The sequence below is a fragment of the Amblyomma maculatum genome, chromosome 2 (genome assembly GCF_055883805.1).
Source record: "Amblyomma maculatum isolate TAMU_Amacu chromosome 2, ASM5588380v1, whole genome shotgun sequence".
NCBI lineage: Eukaryota > Metazoa > Arthropoda > Arachnida > Ixodida > Ixodidae > Amblyomma > Amblyomma maculatum.
Window position 1 is genome coordinate 142423760 of NC_139345.1, and position 18553 is coordinate 142442312.

At 45.6% G+C, this 18553-nt stretch overlaps 1 protein-coding gene across 1 annotated transcript in view; it reads right to left on the bottom strand.

Annotated features, from left to right (window-relative positions):
* Window positions 1-11871: 11871 nt before the first annotated feature.
* LOC146200090 (glypican-6-like) overlaps window positions 11872-18553 on the bottom strand; it is a 148001-nt gene continuing 141319 nt past the window's right edge. Inside the window, exon 8 of the mRNA XM_084595349.1 lies at window positions 11872-16303. Coding sequence (XP_084451475.1) covers window positions 16050-16303 — 254 coding nt within the window. The 3' untranslated portion in view covers window positions 11872-16049. The remainder of the gene's footprint in view (window positions 16304-18553) is intronic.

Sequence of the window (18553 nt, forward strand, 5' to 3'; positions counted from 1 at the left end):
CTACAGAACCAAGTCAAAAATACGGCAAAATATTCTATAGTTCTGTCGTTTAGGACCAAATTTCTGTTGTCAAAAGAATTTTTTTTTTGCAGTTTGGGGTACTCACCACTGGTACTGAAGACTTTTTCTGCTGTGATTTTCCGTGATCTGCAGTCATGCAGTACTTTTCTCTTGTATCTGCAGAAAATGCTGCTATTGCTACAGAAATTCCTGCTGTCAAAACAGGTTAACTGTGAAAAAACGCCCAGAAATGCTTTCATGAAAACAGAAAATTTACTAGTTTTTTTCCACTGCATGGGCACTCAAGAAATTACTGTCTTCCAAATGAACTTTCCAATTGGAAGGTGCATCTAGAGAGACCAGTTCGACCTCTCAATTGAAATGAAAGAGCCAATTGCAAGGTGCCTCCAACTGAACCTCCCATATGGATGGTTCAAATGTAACCGCAACCGAACGTTTCTGCAAACCAACTGCAAACTGCCCAACTGAACCGTAAGAAATCGACCCGTAAGAAAAGAGGATGTGATTGTGAAAGAAGAAAGAGAGAGGTGCAGTAGTGGAGGGCGACGGACCACCGCGCTATAAAAGCGCCTCATCGCACGGACATATGTATGTATGTATGTATGTATGTATGTATGTATGTATGTATGTATGTATGTATGTATGTATGTATGTATGTATGTATGTATGTATGTATGTATGTATGTTGGTTTGGTTGGGTTGTGGGAACGTCCCAAAGCGACTCACTATGAGAGACGCCCTAGTGGAAGGGTCCGGAAATCTCGACCACCTGGGGTTCTTTAACGTGCACTGACATCGCACAGCACACAGGCATCTTGCTTTTCGCCTCCATCGAAAAGCGCCCGCCGAGGCCGGGAATCGATCCCGCGTCCTTGGGAACAGTAGTCGAGCGCCATAACCACTGCGCCACCCCGGCGGTGTGTGTGTATGTGTGTGTGTGTGTGTGTGTGTGTGTGTGTGTGTGTGTGTGTGTGTGTGTGTGTGTGTGTGTGTGTGTGTGTGTGTGTGTGTGTGTGTGTGTGTGTGTGTGCGTGTGTGCGCGTGCGTGCGTGCGTGCGCGTGTGTGTTGTGGGGCTCCGCAACCCCGGCCTTCAAGTGTTTTTAAACCGCGCGCGCGTTTTCCTATTTGTATTGTGTTTGCGCGGGCAGCGCTAGTGCGCATGAGCGAGCAGCTAATCTTGGGGGCGGGATCTTAGCGGCGAAGAGACAAGGGTAGATAAGCACGTCGGAAGAGAGGCGCGGGGCTTTTTGCCCCAGCGGGGAGTCCAGCGCGGGGCGGCCAGCGAGCGTCACGGCCAACGGGGTGTGCACGGACGACGGAAAGAAGAACGGCGAAAAATGGAAGGAGTGCCTGCAGAAACGGCCTAGGCATATTCGCGTGAGTTTCTGCCACGCGAGGAGCAATGTCTGTTGTGCCGTAGCTAATGCATTGGCCCTATATCTCGCCCTGTTCGCGTCGCAGTGTGTTTTGTTTGACGCGGTGAAGCCCTGAAACCTCGTTAGGTCTTATCCTTGGCAGTGTATTGTCGTGCGTGTCGACAGCATGTCTCCAGTGCAGGGAGAGAAAGACGCGCGTCGCAACAGCCGTCGTTCACCACCGAAACGGTAGCGGGTGTAATGACCGCATACAACAGGTAAAATATGGAGGCAGGCTAGCCTCCGCCACAAACGGCAGCGACCTACCAGTCCCAGCCCCGTAAGACCAGGAGCAGCCACTCCGTGTGTGAATCACCAGGTGGTGTCACCGGTTATGACCAGACGTGACGTTATAATTACGTCACCAGGTGATGACGTAAGTCTCGAGTTATCTCGTTATCCCACGCAATCTCGTGGACGCACGCGTTACTGGGCTCTGCCCATTCATCGCGCTCCCTCCCTGCGACACGTGCGCGACTTGCTATTGCCAGCGCGCCCTAAAGAGAAAACTGCCACTTTTCATTTTAACAGACTGCGAGTATCATCTGGTAAGAGCCTTCTCGACTGGAAAACAAACATTGCAGAGAAGCTGACTTCAGTCCAGTTAGAGCTATATAAACCATTTGTGCTGCCCAATCAGCAGTAAGGAAACCGGCTGGGTTAGCCATATGTGGATTCACGAATCTTACAGCTGTTATACGGCTCTGACGATTCCGTTTGGCTGACCTATGAATCCATTTTCCAACTAAATCAAAATAAAATACCGAATTGCATGCAATGATTTTTGCCTGGGTATTCATATGCGTGCTCGATCGACCGGATATCGCTGTGACATCCAGAGCGTTACAAAGCAATGTCTCATGGTCATCTCGCGAGGATATATATCGTGCATTAGGAAAGTATAAAATTTTCATCGCATGTGCTAATTTTTTTATCATGTTTACTAAGAAAACATGATTGCATTGCCGATCCCTCGTAGGCGTTCGCATGGCGCGCATTCACTACGTTCACGCGTGCCTTTATTATTAGCTTCGAGCGACATGTTTTAAACAAACCCTCATGTTCGTTGCTGCTGCGACTGAGGGAAGAAGGAAAATAAAATGCATGGGCCTTCTACTAGCTCGTTAGATGAGCCAGTAGATATTGACGCGGCAGAATACGCAACAAGAAGAGCGTTCGCACTGGCGGTGGTGGACGTGCACGGGCGGCTGCAGGCATCAAGATCGGTAGTGACAAAATCTTCGGAAACCGCGGAAGAGGCAGCTGTGGCACTAGCCATAGCTAGCGCCGACGCGGATACAATCTTCTCCGATTCTAAATTTGCTGTCCTTAGCTTTGCGGGGGCAGAATCTCAACTGCAGCGCAGAAAATACTGAAACTGACCAGGCAACCATACAGAGAAATTGAGGTGATATGGGTGCCGGCTCACTCGGCGAATCCGGGAAATGAGGCGGCCCACAACATGGCTCGAGGTTTCGTCAACCGAGTCGGCGGTCCTTCGTATCCATGGGTTACTCCAAGGAGGGGCTGGCATCTTTTCACGATATCACAAGTCATTACAGATTGGAAAGGCACAAATTTCCACCACCTGACAAAACGTTGGATAAGGCACAGGAGACCGCTTGGAGGAGACTCCAGACGAGATCCTTTCTTAGCACTTACCTATTAGCAAAAATGTACCCGGAGGACTTTAACCCCGCGTGCAGGTTCTGTGGCGAAACAGTCACGTATGATCACATACTGTGGCAATGTAAAGAAGAACCTCCACCGGAAGATCTAGTACTTAAATTCCTTCTCTTGAGCGATGGGAGGCCGTTCTGGTCAGCTCGGACCCGGGCATTCAAGCCTTCGCCACCGAGTGGGCCACTAAGGTCGCCGCCAGCCATGGATTGGAGGCCATCTAGAGCGGACCGTCTGCATCTGCAATTTGATGAAATAAATGTTTTCCAATCCAATCCAATTCAGCATTATCGGCTCGAACGGTGTCTATACCCCACGGCACACCGGGAACTATCCCGGCGCGAGGCCGTCCATTGGCGCAAAATACAAACAGGAACCTTTCCAAACCCATGCCTATATAGCAAACGTTTCCCAAATCTTATTGCACCTACATGCAAACGCTGCTCACAACCGGCCACATTCATTCACATGATGTGGACATCTACACAACACAACGCAGACAATTCAGCTACAGTGAATGTGTGGGAGTCCCTCCTGCGTCCCGCATGTGTCAGCGAGAGGCGCTCATATTGGGAAGTTACAGTCGCTTCAATCAACTCGTCGACTGCGTTGGAGATTTCGAGGGCCATCCGTTTTGTGGTGGAAGTGGACATGGGTAGACCCAACACTGTCTTGTATGCCTTGCGTAGTGAAGCATCCAGTCGCTCCCGATCTGTTTGCGTGAGGCGAACGTAAGGGACAACGTAGCAATGCGCGTGGGAGACGCACATAATGCTTGTTGGCGACTCTCTTGAGCAGGCGGCTGATCTGGGTCACAGACTGATCTATTCGCTGAAGAATAGTGGCGTTTCCTCCGTTATCTTGTAGATGAAGGCCCAGAGGATACTGATTCGAATCCCTGAGCATTGCTGGTGCACACGGTATACCCCGTTTGCTCTCGCGCCCCGCAACAGCCGGTCCACCTCCGAAGCTGTGGCGGTTGCAATGAGCCTACAACAGACAAAAATTTGGCGGCTGGCTAGCCCCCACCGCAAGCGGCGTTGACCTACTGTCCCAGCCCCGTAGGGCCAGGAACAGCTTTCTTCTTCCCATGCCCTTATTTGGTTCTTAAGCTCGGTTGTTTACTTTTTTATTGCCTTTTATATATCGTCATTTTTCTTCGTTTTAGCTACCCGCTTTCTTCTCCGTTGTGCGTTTGCTATGCCTCAAGAAAATTGCAATCCTTTGTTCAACTTCGCGGTCGGTCTTTTCACAACGCCGCGTGCCTCCCACCAACCCCTTTCTCCCTCCTTACTAGGCAATACGTTTTTTTTTTTTTTTTTTTTTTTTGCTGTGAAAAATTTAACTAACACGAAATGTTTCTTGTGGCTTAGGTTATGCACTGTAGTCGGCATGGTTTGTGTGTAGAACGACGGAATATACTTTTCTGGGGCTTAGTCATCCCTCGAACGCAGGTTTGACTTCTTCATACATCTTGTCTCACATATTGCCCTCTTTTTAAGACGAGTACATTCCAGAACAAGAATTGGGCGCTTTAGGAGGGCTAAGCAAGCTGCAAGACGAGTGAAGCGGTGCTAGCTGCGAGAGTGAATTCGTACGCCCCTCTACAAGCTGTTTTTACGGAGCTCAACTCCTATGACGTTGCTTCCCCGAGATGTTGTCCACGGGAAAAATGGAATATAAACTCCAGTACTGAGCTCCGTTAACCGGAATATTTCCAAAATGTTGCCGCTAACAGCTCGAGACGACGCATAAGCGAACAAGAACACACTGCGCGCGGTATCCACCCCGCCGCACAGCGCGCATACGGTAGGCGGGTGCTCTCGACCATAGCTCTCGACGAATCTTGGTAGCGACATCCCCCGGGGCGACATGAAACACCCCCCTCCGAATACGGCGCGACCGCGACGATATGATGACGGTCTACAACAGATAAAAATATGGTGGCAGGCTTAGCCCTCGCCGCAAGCGGCAGTAACCTACCAGTCCCAGCCCCGTAGGGCAAGGATCGCAATTCCACCAACCAACCATCGCTCCTGCCAACAAACCCCCATGAAAGAAATCCGTAGAATCCGCATGGGCGTTCGGGACAAATTTAAAAGCTCTCAGCAGCTTGTACCGTGTAAATTACAAACTTTTAAAAAGTGCTCCTGCTCGCAACCGATTATAAAATATGGCAATATTCCTCTCTCATTGTTATCCTTTTATTCCCACCGACCCACCGCCCCAATTCAGGTATAATTCCACCGCTTGCGATTTCGGGATGGGCAAAACACTTTCTATAGTAATCCTACACCGCGCGTTCGCAGCCACCTCTCACCCCCCCCCCCCCCCCCCCCCCCCCCGATCTTTATTTTTTGTGCACTAGCGTGCACTTGGGAAGAGCCCCTCGAGACCGGCCATGGAGAGAGAGAGAAGTGGTTCTTTATTGGGGATGAAAGGGGGATCGACGCGTTCAACTGTCTCCTCAGGTATGAGGGATCACCGCCGTTGCGCCGAATTAAGGGGGAGGGGGTAAAAGGAAGGGAGGATGACTGGGATAGTGGCAAGGAAGGAAGGTAAAGGGCAAGAGGATCCGGTGAGCCTTGAGCGTCGGGATAAGCGCGAGGCATGGAGACGGGATCACTGAAGGTCGGCCCACTGTTGGATGGGCGGACAATAAGAGAGCGGAGCTGGTGGAGGGACCCGCAAAGGAGTCACTCATGGGGATGGTGGTCACTCTGGGAGGGCCACTTGAGGTCAGAGTCAGGGTACAACACTCAGAAGCACAGTAGTTTGAGTGAGCACAAACATGACACAGTAACGAGTCAGGATGGCCACAATGTGCGAAGGCACAGTCAGTGTAGTCACACTTTGGGCACAGCGAAGAAAGGTATAGTCAGGGAGGCACAACACTCGGAGGCACAGTGGCTCGAATAAGCACAAACACGACACAGCCACTGAGAGCCGGCGCTGAGTCAACGCCTGCCAAGTTGAGGGGGAGGGGGAGTAGGAAAATTGGCCAAAGGGCGCTGCCATATTGGAGACTGGGCTGTGCTCATAGCACAGGAAAACGCTGTGGATTCTCCCTCCACGCCTGCTTCACAGCCCAGTCAAACCGGTTTTTCCCGGGGTCGTGAAAAAGTCTATAGGCTTCCAAAGCACCGTCGAGCGGCGCTGCTGCTCCTGACAGGGAGCGCCATCTCTGACAGAAAAATAGAAACTGGGGATAAACGCGGCGGCACGGCGGCACCAACTAGGCATCCCGTCCAAGTTTTCTCCTTTCGCTCGCTCGCTTCCGCGCGCGTGCAGACGTCTCGCGCTGCTTTTGTCGCGCGGACAGAAAAGCACGCACTGGACGCCGCCGGCTCAGCTCGATCGCTGCCTTCACGGCGTGCGCCGCGAGCTTTCTCTCGCATGAGCACGCGCCTTGACGCGCCCCCGCAGGCGCACCGCGACATGCCACCTGCATTCCGGTTTTATTGGGCAACCTGACGCGTATTGTCATGAAGGATACTTAATTATAGGCGGGAAACTTTTTATTCACGTCTGCACTGTAGAGCAGACAACAGACGGAGATGAGTAAATATTGATTGTGATTGCGTCCTACGTTAGCAAAAAACGTAGGAAGTGCATCTCGAGGTAAGTCCGCTATGTAATTATATTGTCGTATATAATATGTTTAAAAACTGCTTAAGTATCATCAGTACTGTGAAATAAAGTGGCCCGCTTGCTGACCATCGTTTTGGCCTGTCGCATGCGATCTATATACGGATTTCTTATTTTATTATTACGACGTTGCCAAAGGAAATCTTGCAGTAGAAGAATAAGTATGTAGTCCGAAGAAGGTGTTTCTTCAAAGACAAGAACGCTAGCAATCTCATAAGCACATGCGTGCTCCGTGCGCTGCACGCGACATAACCGGCTCGCTGGCTAGGGAGGCAGGTGAAATCCAAGGTTGTACTACATAGTGTTTTATTTCGGTTCTTATTAAATGATTGTGCTTCATTTATAATATTTGGTTTGCACTCACGAACCCTGTGACGCGAATGGGGTGCTCCGTGCGAGTAGTGTCAGTCGAGCCATAGCTAGGATCACTTTTGTACTGCACTTCCGACATATCTTCGTTAATAATAATAATGATAATAATAATAATAATAATAATAATAATAATAATAATAATAATAATAATAATAATAATAATAATAATAATAATAATAATAATAATAATAATAATAATAATAATAATATAATAAAATTGGTTCACTTATTGGCCAATTTGCGAAAATCTGTAAAAGCGTCTCAGCAAGGCATGTTTTCCAACACCATCCCCACCCCCGAAAAAAAAAAAGGCCTCGTTCCTAGATATTTTCTTGGTCAATCTAAAAATGAAAAGGCAGCTGTGGACACTTAGAGCACATTCACACATCAGTCTCGATCGCGGACGTCGCATCAGTTGATTTGGTTACTTTCAGAGCACCCACAAAGCAGGAAGAGAGCACAGAAAATCGCCGAAACTAGACACGCGGGGAGCGAAGAGAATCTTCCACCCTCTTCACTTTTTATGCATGGTGTTAAACCACTGTACTTTTTTGATGCCTCTCCAAGCCGTCTTTGTCAACTGTTAACATTTCTGAGTTTACAAAGAAAGGGGAAATTTGCTCTTTTCGTTTCCACAAAGAACGCGAGACTTCCAGAACGCTGTCATGCGGTTGGAAAACAGGTCTCGCGGACACGCTTCCAAAGAAAACTGCGAATTTACACGTGAGCCTCGTCTTTTGGTGCTTCGCCTACTATTGTGGCTTCCCATGACAAAATGCTACTTAGTACATCCGTTTCACATCAGCGGAAGCGTTTTGTATAGCCAAATAACCACCAGGCGCGACGCGATCGCCGTGCGTGCAAAGGAAGCTAGCGGAGCGTCTGCTCCGGTGAAGCCCCATCGTTTCACATTTCGCCACCACGCCAGGAATGCGGCGCTGCCGTCGCGCGGCGAAACTTGAGCTTGGGCTCCCTATACATTCGTTCAATGCAAGCGCGAAAATACGAGAATATTTGTTCGAACGTGAAAGACTACAATAAAACCTGCCACTTCGTTTTTCTGGTTCAGGTTTTAATCGGCGATTGTTTTCGAGCCACAGTGGCCACAGTCTCAGATCAGCCTGGAGGCGAGAACTGGAAGCTGTTAAGCGACCCGCATGCGCAGAACACAAGATCGCGCAATGGCGAATGTTATGAGAGGCAATGGTTCCCCAATTCCCTCACTGATTTTCCCAGGAGAGTCCCTTTAAACCAAATGAGCTGGAAAAGTTTATAATCCTAAGTTGGGACCAGTTCAATTTACAGCTGTGTTTTATCCTATCTTCATGACCTGTGTGTTGACTAACATATTTTACTGTTGTTGCATGTGTTTTCCTTAAATTTTGCCCGTCAGAAAACTTTACTTCAGCAGTTTTGTGAGTTTTCAGAACACTTAGAAACGAAGGATGTCGTGTGATTGGTTGAGTAGTTTATGGGGAGAAATGTTATTTCCTGTGATACATGGCAGCCCCTGGTTTCAACTGCTGTTGGTTTCAGCAGCTACTAGTCCTGGGAGGTACAGAAAAGAGGCCAATATACCATTTGAAATGGGACCATTAGTATCCCATTTACTTGGGTGAGCTTTATGCTCTAACAAAACATGTTCCAACAACCTTTTAGCGAAGACACTGTACCAAGTAAAGTACTCAAAAATTAATTCTGTAGCAGCAAGCAGCAGATTTGCCATTTAGTGCTGTTTGACAAACCAGTTTCACCACTATAGCATACAGCATCTTGTTTATTATTAAGCTTAACCACTTTTCACTTGCGTGCGGTGAAAAGCCTATGAATGCACGTATGTGCAGACAGAGGTCTCCTGCAGAATCATATGTCTGGCCATGTTTGGCCAACGCCAACATTACAGATGTGTACTGATGTCAAACTACCTTGGTGGAACTGAGTTTTTTCACTGTGCAAACCTTTAATCATATAGGCTTCTGCCCCAAGGGCCCCTGACCCAAATTATTACAAAAGTTTTTGCCGCACTGCCTTTTCGCATTGTTAGTGCTGCCACCACTTCAACACAAATGCCACAGCCATCATGCAGCTGCAGCCTCCACTGTCTGGCAACAAGTCTGATAGCAGAAGGACTGAATGCTTGCACTATTGTGCAGTGCAGACAAAAAAAACGACTGAGCAATGAACCAAATCACAGTGGTTGATTTTCATGACTATTTTTACAATGCGACTAATAAAATGCACTCTTCCAATGCCCTTTTTGCAATACAGATAGCAAAACGCTGTGCTTCCGTAGATAAGCATTAGAGGCTAAATTCAGCAAAGTGGATGTTCTGGAATATTGCCATGCATGTACAATGTCAAGCTCACCATACAGAGTGCGCCATCTTATTTGAGAGTGGTTGTCCATATGTCAGGTATGCAGAACTCTCTCTTCTGCTATTCCCACCATGGTAGCCTCACTGGCAGTGTGTAACGAGTTTGAACCACCGTGCATAATGAAGTATGCATTAAACAATTTGCAGTACTGCAGTATTAACACCCTGTCAGGGCTGTGATTTTAGTCATCTGCTACGGTGTCCTCCAAATGGCACGTCATAGTCTGCATGTATTACTGTATAGATGTCATTCAACTGTACGATTAGAAAACATGTTGTGGATTAACTCTTTCCCTACCGTGGGCAAAATGGCCATTTTCTGTAGTTTTCAGATTTTTTTTTTCTGTAAAAATTATCATATCTAAAATTTTATACAATACCTAAATAGATTTGTATTTTAGGCATACAACTTGAATATGAAGTTGTGGGTTGTAGCACACAATATAATTTCCCAGAAACCAGATTTTAGAAAAAAATTGAACAAAACTTGACGAAATGAACTTCTAAAATGAAACGAGAAAATTTAAAAAAAATTTCGTGATATACATTATATTGGCCACTCCCTGTGAAAAAATAAAGCTGCAGTATTGAATAGTGTTAGTGAATAGTGAAGGAACGCTGCACAGCGCCATGTCGAAACGGATGCCCGGTTCCCTTCTTGGGCACAACACCACTCTCTGTTTTGCAGGAAGCAAGATATCGTACCCAAATGATGTTGACATCCTGAAAATGAGATAATGACGCCAACAGCACAAACAAGACATTCAGAGTGCTCCCAGACGCATGTAAAACAGGCCAAAAAAGTGTAGCCGCCGATGTTCCGGGCTGGTTTCCATTGTTATCGGGGTCGCAAATGAATTCTGACGATAAGGCAGCATCTTCAGAGTCACTGCTGCTTGGGTCATCGATAAAATCGATCGTACACACTGCGGAATCATGAGAATTGAGACGTTTCGAAGCGCGCGTCGTTGACGCAAATGCCGCCATTCTCGCATGCGACTGAGATGCTGCCGCGTGCTAGGAGCGCGCTCAAAAATAGCCGCTTCGCGGGGAAAATATCATAATCATTATCAGTAGCAGCCCGACTATACCCACTGCCGGGCAAAGGACTCTCCCATAATTCTCTAATTAACCCGGTCCTGTGCTAGCTGCATCCACTTTACCCCTGCGAACTTCTTAACCTCATCTGCCCACCTAACTTTCTGCCACCTCCTGCTACGCTTTCCTTCTCTTGGAATCCAGTTTGTTACCCTAAGCAACCATCAGTTATCCTCTCTTCACACTACATGTCCTGCCCATGACCCACTCTGCACGCTTCCTATCTCTTAATGTTACCTCTACCATTTTTCGTTCCATAGCCCTCTGCGTTGTCCTCAACTTAAGTAGAACCCTCTTGGTTAGCCTCCTTAGTGTTCCCGGAGACTGTGATGGGGTCCGATTGATTAGATTGGGCGAGACACTGATGAAGCGAGCCTGTTAGTTAAGCCGCCATGTTTTTTTTCATAGTGGCCAACAGAGTGGTAACATTCGGCTAGACGCCGATTATAAACACTACACTACCCTTTTTGGGGAAAGTTACCACTCTGTTACCACATGTTACCACTCTGTTGGCCACTATGGAAAACTAACAGGCTTGCTTCATCAGTGTCTCGCCCAATCTAATCAATCGGACCCCATCACAGTCTCCGCGAACCCCAAGATGGTGTCAGAAGTGCTCTTTTATCTCCTGTGAGTACCACTACATCAAGAGTCAGTCCATCCAATCACCCATCAGCTACTGGCAATCTTAGCCATGGCACATGTGTTCCCTGCCTTCCCAAGTTTTAACCTGCGCACTACCGACGACAACAATATTGGTCACGAATGGACGAAGTGGGTAGAAAGGTTCGAAAACTTTCTTTTAGCTTGCGATATCTCGGCAGATGCGTGCAAAAAAGCGCTCCTCCTGCACTACGTTGGCGAAGAAGTCTACGACATATATCGCTCGCTCCCCGAGAGTGCTGCGCAAGGTGCGATGATTACAAACACTACAGCCTCCATGTTTCAGCCCCATAGGTGAGTTCAGGTAAGATGCAACTGTTGTATACTTTCCTCTGCTAGTCATAATCTGTGAGTGCTTGCCAAATACGCTCCATCCCAACCTTATTTTTCTTGTTTCTTTTATGCAAAAATGTAAACAGCATCAAAATCCGAACATCGGTTATCCGACTACACACTAGATATTATAGCGTGTTCGTGAGTGATGCGGAAGGGTTCAAAATTGGAGCGCGAAATTATTGTTAGCGGGCTAACGATGCTCAATGGACGCGGTAGGGAAAGAGTTAATATGACAGCAAGTAATGAACCAGACCAACAGAAGTTCGAAAAGCAATAGATTTCATTCATTTTGAACATAAATATTTACACATACGTACAAAGAAGTTGGAGCACACTCACACGCACAACAAAGGTCAGTGTTTGTCAATGTAACTTGCAGCAGAGGGCAATTTATTCTGCTGTGCATATTTGGCACTTCAATAAAAATTAAACGGGATGATATCTCCTGCTCGGTCAGCACGTAACTCAGTGCAGTGTGATATAAGATTAAAAAAAAAATGAACACATTAACAGTGCCAACGACGTATATAGTAGTTAGAGTCAGTATAATCACAACCATTGTCAGTCTGGTCAGCTCACACACGCTCGTTTTTCTTGCAACGCTTAAAACATTTTCTTCTGTCATACAAAAATCTATTCTCTCTTAGTTTTCCTTATCTTTCTTGGACTCTTGCCTCTGGTTCTTCCAGGAAAAGGACACGCTGAACTTTCATAAATACATACACTACAAAACAGTCACTTAAACATCCACGCACACATTAGAAAGAAAAAAAAAATAAGCAAACATTTACAGAAGCTTAAGCATTGCAGCTACAACAATAAAAACATGCTAACTTGTAGTTTTTACTAAACCTATTTATATATGTATATATTAAAAAACAAGGAAGGTACACTACTGCAGTAGATGTTTCGAGACCTAATAAATAGCACATCGAACACGTATATACTGCCTAAATGGTCAATTTAAATGGCAAACATGACAGAAGCAAAGAAAGCTGCCTTTGCTATTTAATGTGAAAATTTCTTGTGAAACAGTAGTGAAAGAGTGCAAAGTGCTTTGCTGCGTAGATAACTGAAATACACACTACAATTAGTGCCGCCTAAATTTATTCAGCAGCAGCCAAAACAATTTTAAGGATTTGAAAAAGTTAAGTGACAGCGGAGATCACGTCACTTCATTTAAAGGTGTAACGATGACCACAAACAAGCAACAAAAGCTGTTCCAAGTTTTAGTGTGTTAGGATTAGAAGAAAAGCAAAGTGACAGCCAACATTTCAAGAGAACACATAACAAAAAACGTCATTACTGCTTCACTACAGCTTCAGGAATGTGACTATGAAAGCAAACAAGAACAGAAATAATAACAAGATGCGCAGCAATAAATAATTGCAGATGTGGAAGCGCTTCATAAGGAATGCTCCCAGAAAAGAGACTAAATGAAAGATAGAGGTAATGTGCCCAATATGTCAGATCCTGCACACCTGTTTGGAAAATAAAATGTTATAGAGACACTTGCAAGCATTGCGAATGAATGGCGACTCAATCAGAATACAGGTTGATATGAGTTACATTAATCTGTTAGCACAAGCTGGTGTTTAGTGCAGAAATAACGAATAGCACTGTGATATTATAATAAAAAATGAAGTCTTATTTAAAATTTGTTATTAATCTCCCCCCCCCTCTCCTCCTCACAATAAAGCATCAAAAAAGTAAAAAAATTGTGACCTTTACAGCATACAATTCATGCATGTAAGTTATAATAAAAAAAAGGCAGTTTTGTCAGTCGAAAACAGCGGAAATAATTCAGGTTTTAGGCAATTCAGGAGATGAGGCAAATACTTTTTACCATGAAACAACATCACGGGTTCTAGCACCAGAGCTGCATATCCTGACCAGAGCAAATATTTGAAATGCGAAAATTGAGAAAGCTTTATGGCTTTCCTTTATAACTGTTTTGCTATGCCTGGGTGGATGTCATCAGTAATCAATTGCCAGCTTTATTTTTTTTTACAGGTATACATTTTTTGTCACAAACACATTTCGTGTGCACTGTTGTCCAGTAACGCATTAGAATGCTGCTGGCCTTCTTATGTACTACAAGTAAAAGAGCTGTGATTAAGACAATATATAAATATCCCCCTTATGAAATGTGCATGTGTTAGGTGCCAGCACCCTTATTTTGGTGTAGAAGAGCCAGCTGAAGGCAACCAGTCGCCAAGCTTGAAAAGTTTCTTATCTTCTCGTTTCTGTTAAGTTGAGTGCAGGGAGGAAAAATTTGTGCTAATCAAAATGCACTATTATGTACAAGGTTGCAGCCATATTGCCTTGCAGTGTTACATTTCCGCTGCTTGAGCATGCTGACTTTTCTAGCCTGTTTGTCTTTTCTCGAAAGCGGACTTTATGAGCTTCAAAGCTGGTACTTGCGAAATGGTTTATCACCTGATAGACGATGTATGGAGCCAAAGGGGCAAGACTAGCAAGATAGAACCTGCACATATTCCCAATTCATGTAGCGTACTAAGTGTGGTTTGTGATGCTTAAAAGAAGTAATAGTTTACTGAAATCATGGCTAAGTATAGGCCTCAAGAACACAGCTACTGAATTAATATGGCAAACATAATTTGTTTGCAGCTTTCAGAAATTAGATGCAAAAACGTACTCGCAAGTGAAGTTCACATCTCCTTCACAGCCATCCTGGACCCCAACATGTGAAGCTAATGGAAATAGTCAAGCAACCCTCCCATAATGCAAACTGTTGACATGCAAAGATAATGATAAAAAGCATAAATTACCTAACTATTAACCACTAATGACGTTTGCAAAAATTCCATTCAGTGCATTCAGAACACACAAATGTGATAAATTCTGCAGGTTCAGCAATGCCCTAGATTCTTTTGGAGAAATGCTGCTAACGTGCAAAAATTGGACAATAAAATGTCATAAAAATTCACTGCTCTACTCAATGCTGTACTAAATTTTTACAGCCACTCAAATGTTTTGTTGAAGTATAACGACAAGGCAGGCACAAACAGACGTTGGAGCAAAACATAATCATACAATGCCGTTGCAATTAGAGCACACTTATAATGACGCAAACTACAATTTAGGCGCGTTTAAAAGTAAATCTCGTTGTAGAACATCACACGCATTCAAGATGTGTTAGAAATGCTAACGTATAAGTTTTGCAAACGTTCCTGCCTCACCCTACGAAAAGCAAAACTGCAACTCGTAAGAAGTATATGAGACATATCCTCCTTTGTATGTTACAATACCATAAAGAAATGCCCCTAAATGATTAAGAAAAGCCTGTTATGTTGTTGTCATATTGCGTTTAAATCTAGTAAAGAAGTATCAGCAGAACTTTGACAGTAAAAAAAAAAAAAGAAGGAACGAGTAATCTGTTCAAATGCTGAGCTAAGAGTAAAAACATATAGAGCCTAGCAAACCTGATGAGCACAAGACTATTTATGATACATGGAGGAAATGAACTCCTGGTTGTAAATGCCTATTACTATGGCTAGCTAGGACGCCACTCCAAGCTCACAAATTCATTCATGCACTGATGTGGACAGCCTGCTGTGTGGTTTGAAGCTTACCATAAATAGTACACAAATCAGTTGAAACAGCGCTGCTGCACACAACCTGTAATGAAAACAATATGGTGCAATGATTTGACTTAGTACATCATGCGTGCAAAAAAAAAAAGAGTTCTAGCTGTGCGCTATTCTGCTATTCTGATATTCTGCCGTTAATGAGGAGAAACATGAACATTCTACTGGGTTGTCCTGTGGCCAGTAGTGTTGTAACGTTTCCACTGCTGACTTGCCAAAGGAATAAAAAAACATGCAATGATCACAAACTTTTGAAAAAGCCTGCAGCACTCTTCTACAATGTGAGACTTCTTTGATTTGTGACGAATTCCACCCATGACTTATTGAGCATGCATGCTAAACAGTGCACATACTCACATCTAAGAATACAGAAGACAGAATAAAAAAGAAATGGGGCAATGCCTTTCATAAGCCAGACTCCTCAACACTGCCCTCCCATCACCACAGTCTTTCTGATCGCAATGTTGACAAGTGTCCCCCACACCTCCCTCTCCCCACTGTTCAAGCTGGAGTCTGCCTCATCCCAGTTTGTGACACGTGTACACAAATATGTACTTCACATCCACCCCAAATAACCACTACGAGATGGTTGACAGAGATGAGTGACAGGTGTCCAGAAGAAGTCTCAGCACACAGCGTCATCATCACAGGCACAACAACACACGAGAGTCGTTTCCCAGTGCGGCTGCTATGGCCGCTGTTGTCGCTGTCGTCATGCGAGGCTCTTTTTATTATCCTATATTTCTGCTCAGGCACTATTATGGCAACAGGCGGGCGCTGCTGCTGCAGTTGCTGGGTCAAGGTGAAGATGTAAGATCAGGAACAAACGTCAGACTCTGCTGCAGCTGCTACTGAGGCACATCTTGAGGAGCAACAGGGCCGCAAGAGCGAGAAACAGAGGAGCCTCGCACACCGCACGCTGGGCAGAGCTGGTGTGCGGTGTCACCGGGTGCTTGGGTGCCGCGCGGGACGGTGGGAGAGAGCCAGTGAAGAAAATATCGGGCGTTGTCGACGTTGGCGCAGGTTCATATTCGTCGTCCCCGCTTCCGCTCCCACTTCCACTGCCCATGTCGTCGAGGTCAGCTGTAATGGACCACCATACGAGGAGGTTGGACAGAGTTTAACAGAAGGTTATGGATGCTGCAGCTGACTATCTTTTATTGAAACTAGCTGAGTTAAATTCTCCGGTCTAGTCAAACTGATGCTTCAGTCCTAAGAGCATCAAGTGCACAAAAGTCAGCTCTGCTTAACTAATAAATTTTAATGCAACCTAAAAATCTGACGCTAACATGAAAGCCTCAGTCATCTCTTGTCTCTGTGCAAAAAAAAGACTAGTACGCTGCACTAACAGATCTCAGAGTCATTAAAACATATTTATTAATGCTGAAGCATACAGGTTGCCACAAAATCATAGTGCTGTAGGGTAGGTAAGAGGGCACGGAAATGAAAGGTGGCTCTGACTCTTAGAGTGACAGTATACAGTCAGCCGGTAATCGAAAACATGTGTCATGTGGATTTGAAATTAAGGAAAGCCTTTTTGATACACTTGATGTTCAATCACAAACAAACTTCATAATATTTAAAGCCGTGAAAAGCACGGGACAAACACAGTGAAGACGACAGGACGAAGTGCCCCGTCGTCATCATTGTGTTTACCCCGCATTTTTTTCGCGCTTTTAATATTCAGAATGCACTGTAACCAACTCACCTAAGAACAAGTTCTTTTAAACCAACTTCCAAGAGCTTTTCGAGCATTTTGTATATTACTATTATTTCATATATTAGTATAATTATGTTAAATATCAAGCAAGTGTATTTTTATATGTTATAGCTAAACTTCATGGCTTAGCACATTAGGCAACCTGAACTGACTGTTATTTGCCATCAAACGGTTTGAATCATCGGAGGGCTGCAACACTGCCATTACACTATTAGCCATATCTACGCAGGGAACGAGCATGGCTGATTTGCCGTCTCTATCCTGTTCTTTCCCACAGCAATGACGCAGCGCCCACTGGCATGGCGCAGCTGCCCAAGTGACTCATGTTATAGCTCGGCCGACGGATTCAAAGCCTTGGTGCGACCAAATGGCACTCCTATCGGACCCACAAGACAGGTATTGCGTCCTCGCTCTCCAACTACCAATCGACGGCTACAGGCCTGAAGTGGCGAGTAAAGACATGCTCCTAAAGGCCTATTCATGCGGTGGACCGCCAGTTCACGGGCCGCACATAACGTGTTCACACACTCTGATGCCTGCAAGAGGACTCGGCGCACCAAAAATGCAGATCATGCACTGAACGAACCGAAGTTGCTACATCACTTTAAAGCGATTTGCAACACCGGAAAGCTGGAAAGGGAAGGAGCTCGTACGCTCACCAACCCCGGTGTGTTCGGCTTTCCCTCTGCACCCCTATCCCAAACAAACTACAGAGCATGAGTACAAAGGCCTGTCTCCCTCTATTACTCTCCCATGACTGTGTGAGTCCAGAGCTGCGCGCCTGTGGTGAGGGAGTCCATTTCTGGCAGTCAAACATTGAGAAGAGTGGGTTGGTTGTCACGTCTAATGGCAAAAGTTTCGTATCCCACTGGTAAATACTGCTCAAGAAACGTCATTTGACACTGCTTACTTGACCAGCCTATGGTCAAGTAAGTAAGTGTACCTCTCATAGTAGTGGCATCTGACGGTCGCTCGTCTGAATCAGCCTTAAATGCGGCAGCACAACTGCTGAGAAAAGGGTACGCTTGAAGCTAGGTTTTGTTCAAAGAAAGGAAAACCGGTGTGCCCCTCAAAGCCTTCCGACGATTCAGACCTTTCGGCAGCAAATACAAGTTAGCTGACACTGCCTGATGCGCCAAGCTGCGAGTTTTAGCTATACCATTTTTTTTTTCCCATTTTTGCTATGGCTCCACTTTGTGGCTTCCTTGTTTGTCCCAGAAACCATAAGAGATGCAGCTTGCCCCAGCAAAACAAGATGGCGCCACTAGTGCCATCTCTGTGGCAGCGGTGGATACCTATGCACATGCGCAGAACACAAGGTCGTGATCCAGCGTATTTTATGAAGGGCTGCTTGTGCTTCACTTCCCCCAGAAAAGACCCTTTAAACCCTAGGAGATGCATCTCATGCTACAAAATGCAATAACCAGGAGACGGAAACCAAACTACGATCTCATGGATGCGTCCACAAAACCTGCTGTGTAGGCATTGATTGGCTAATCTGGTGACTATATGTGACAGTCGTTGTCACGCTTGTCTTAAAAGCTAAAAATTCTGTCCCATAGCAAACCCGGAGCGAATATAGACTGCCACGCATGCAGTGATGCCATGCACTC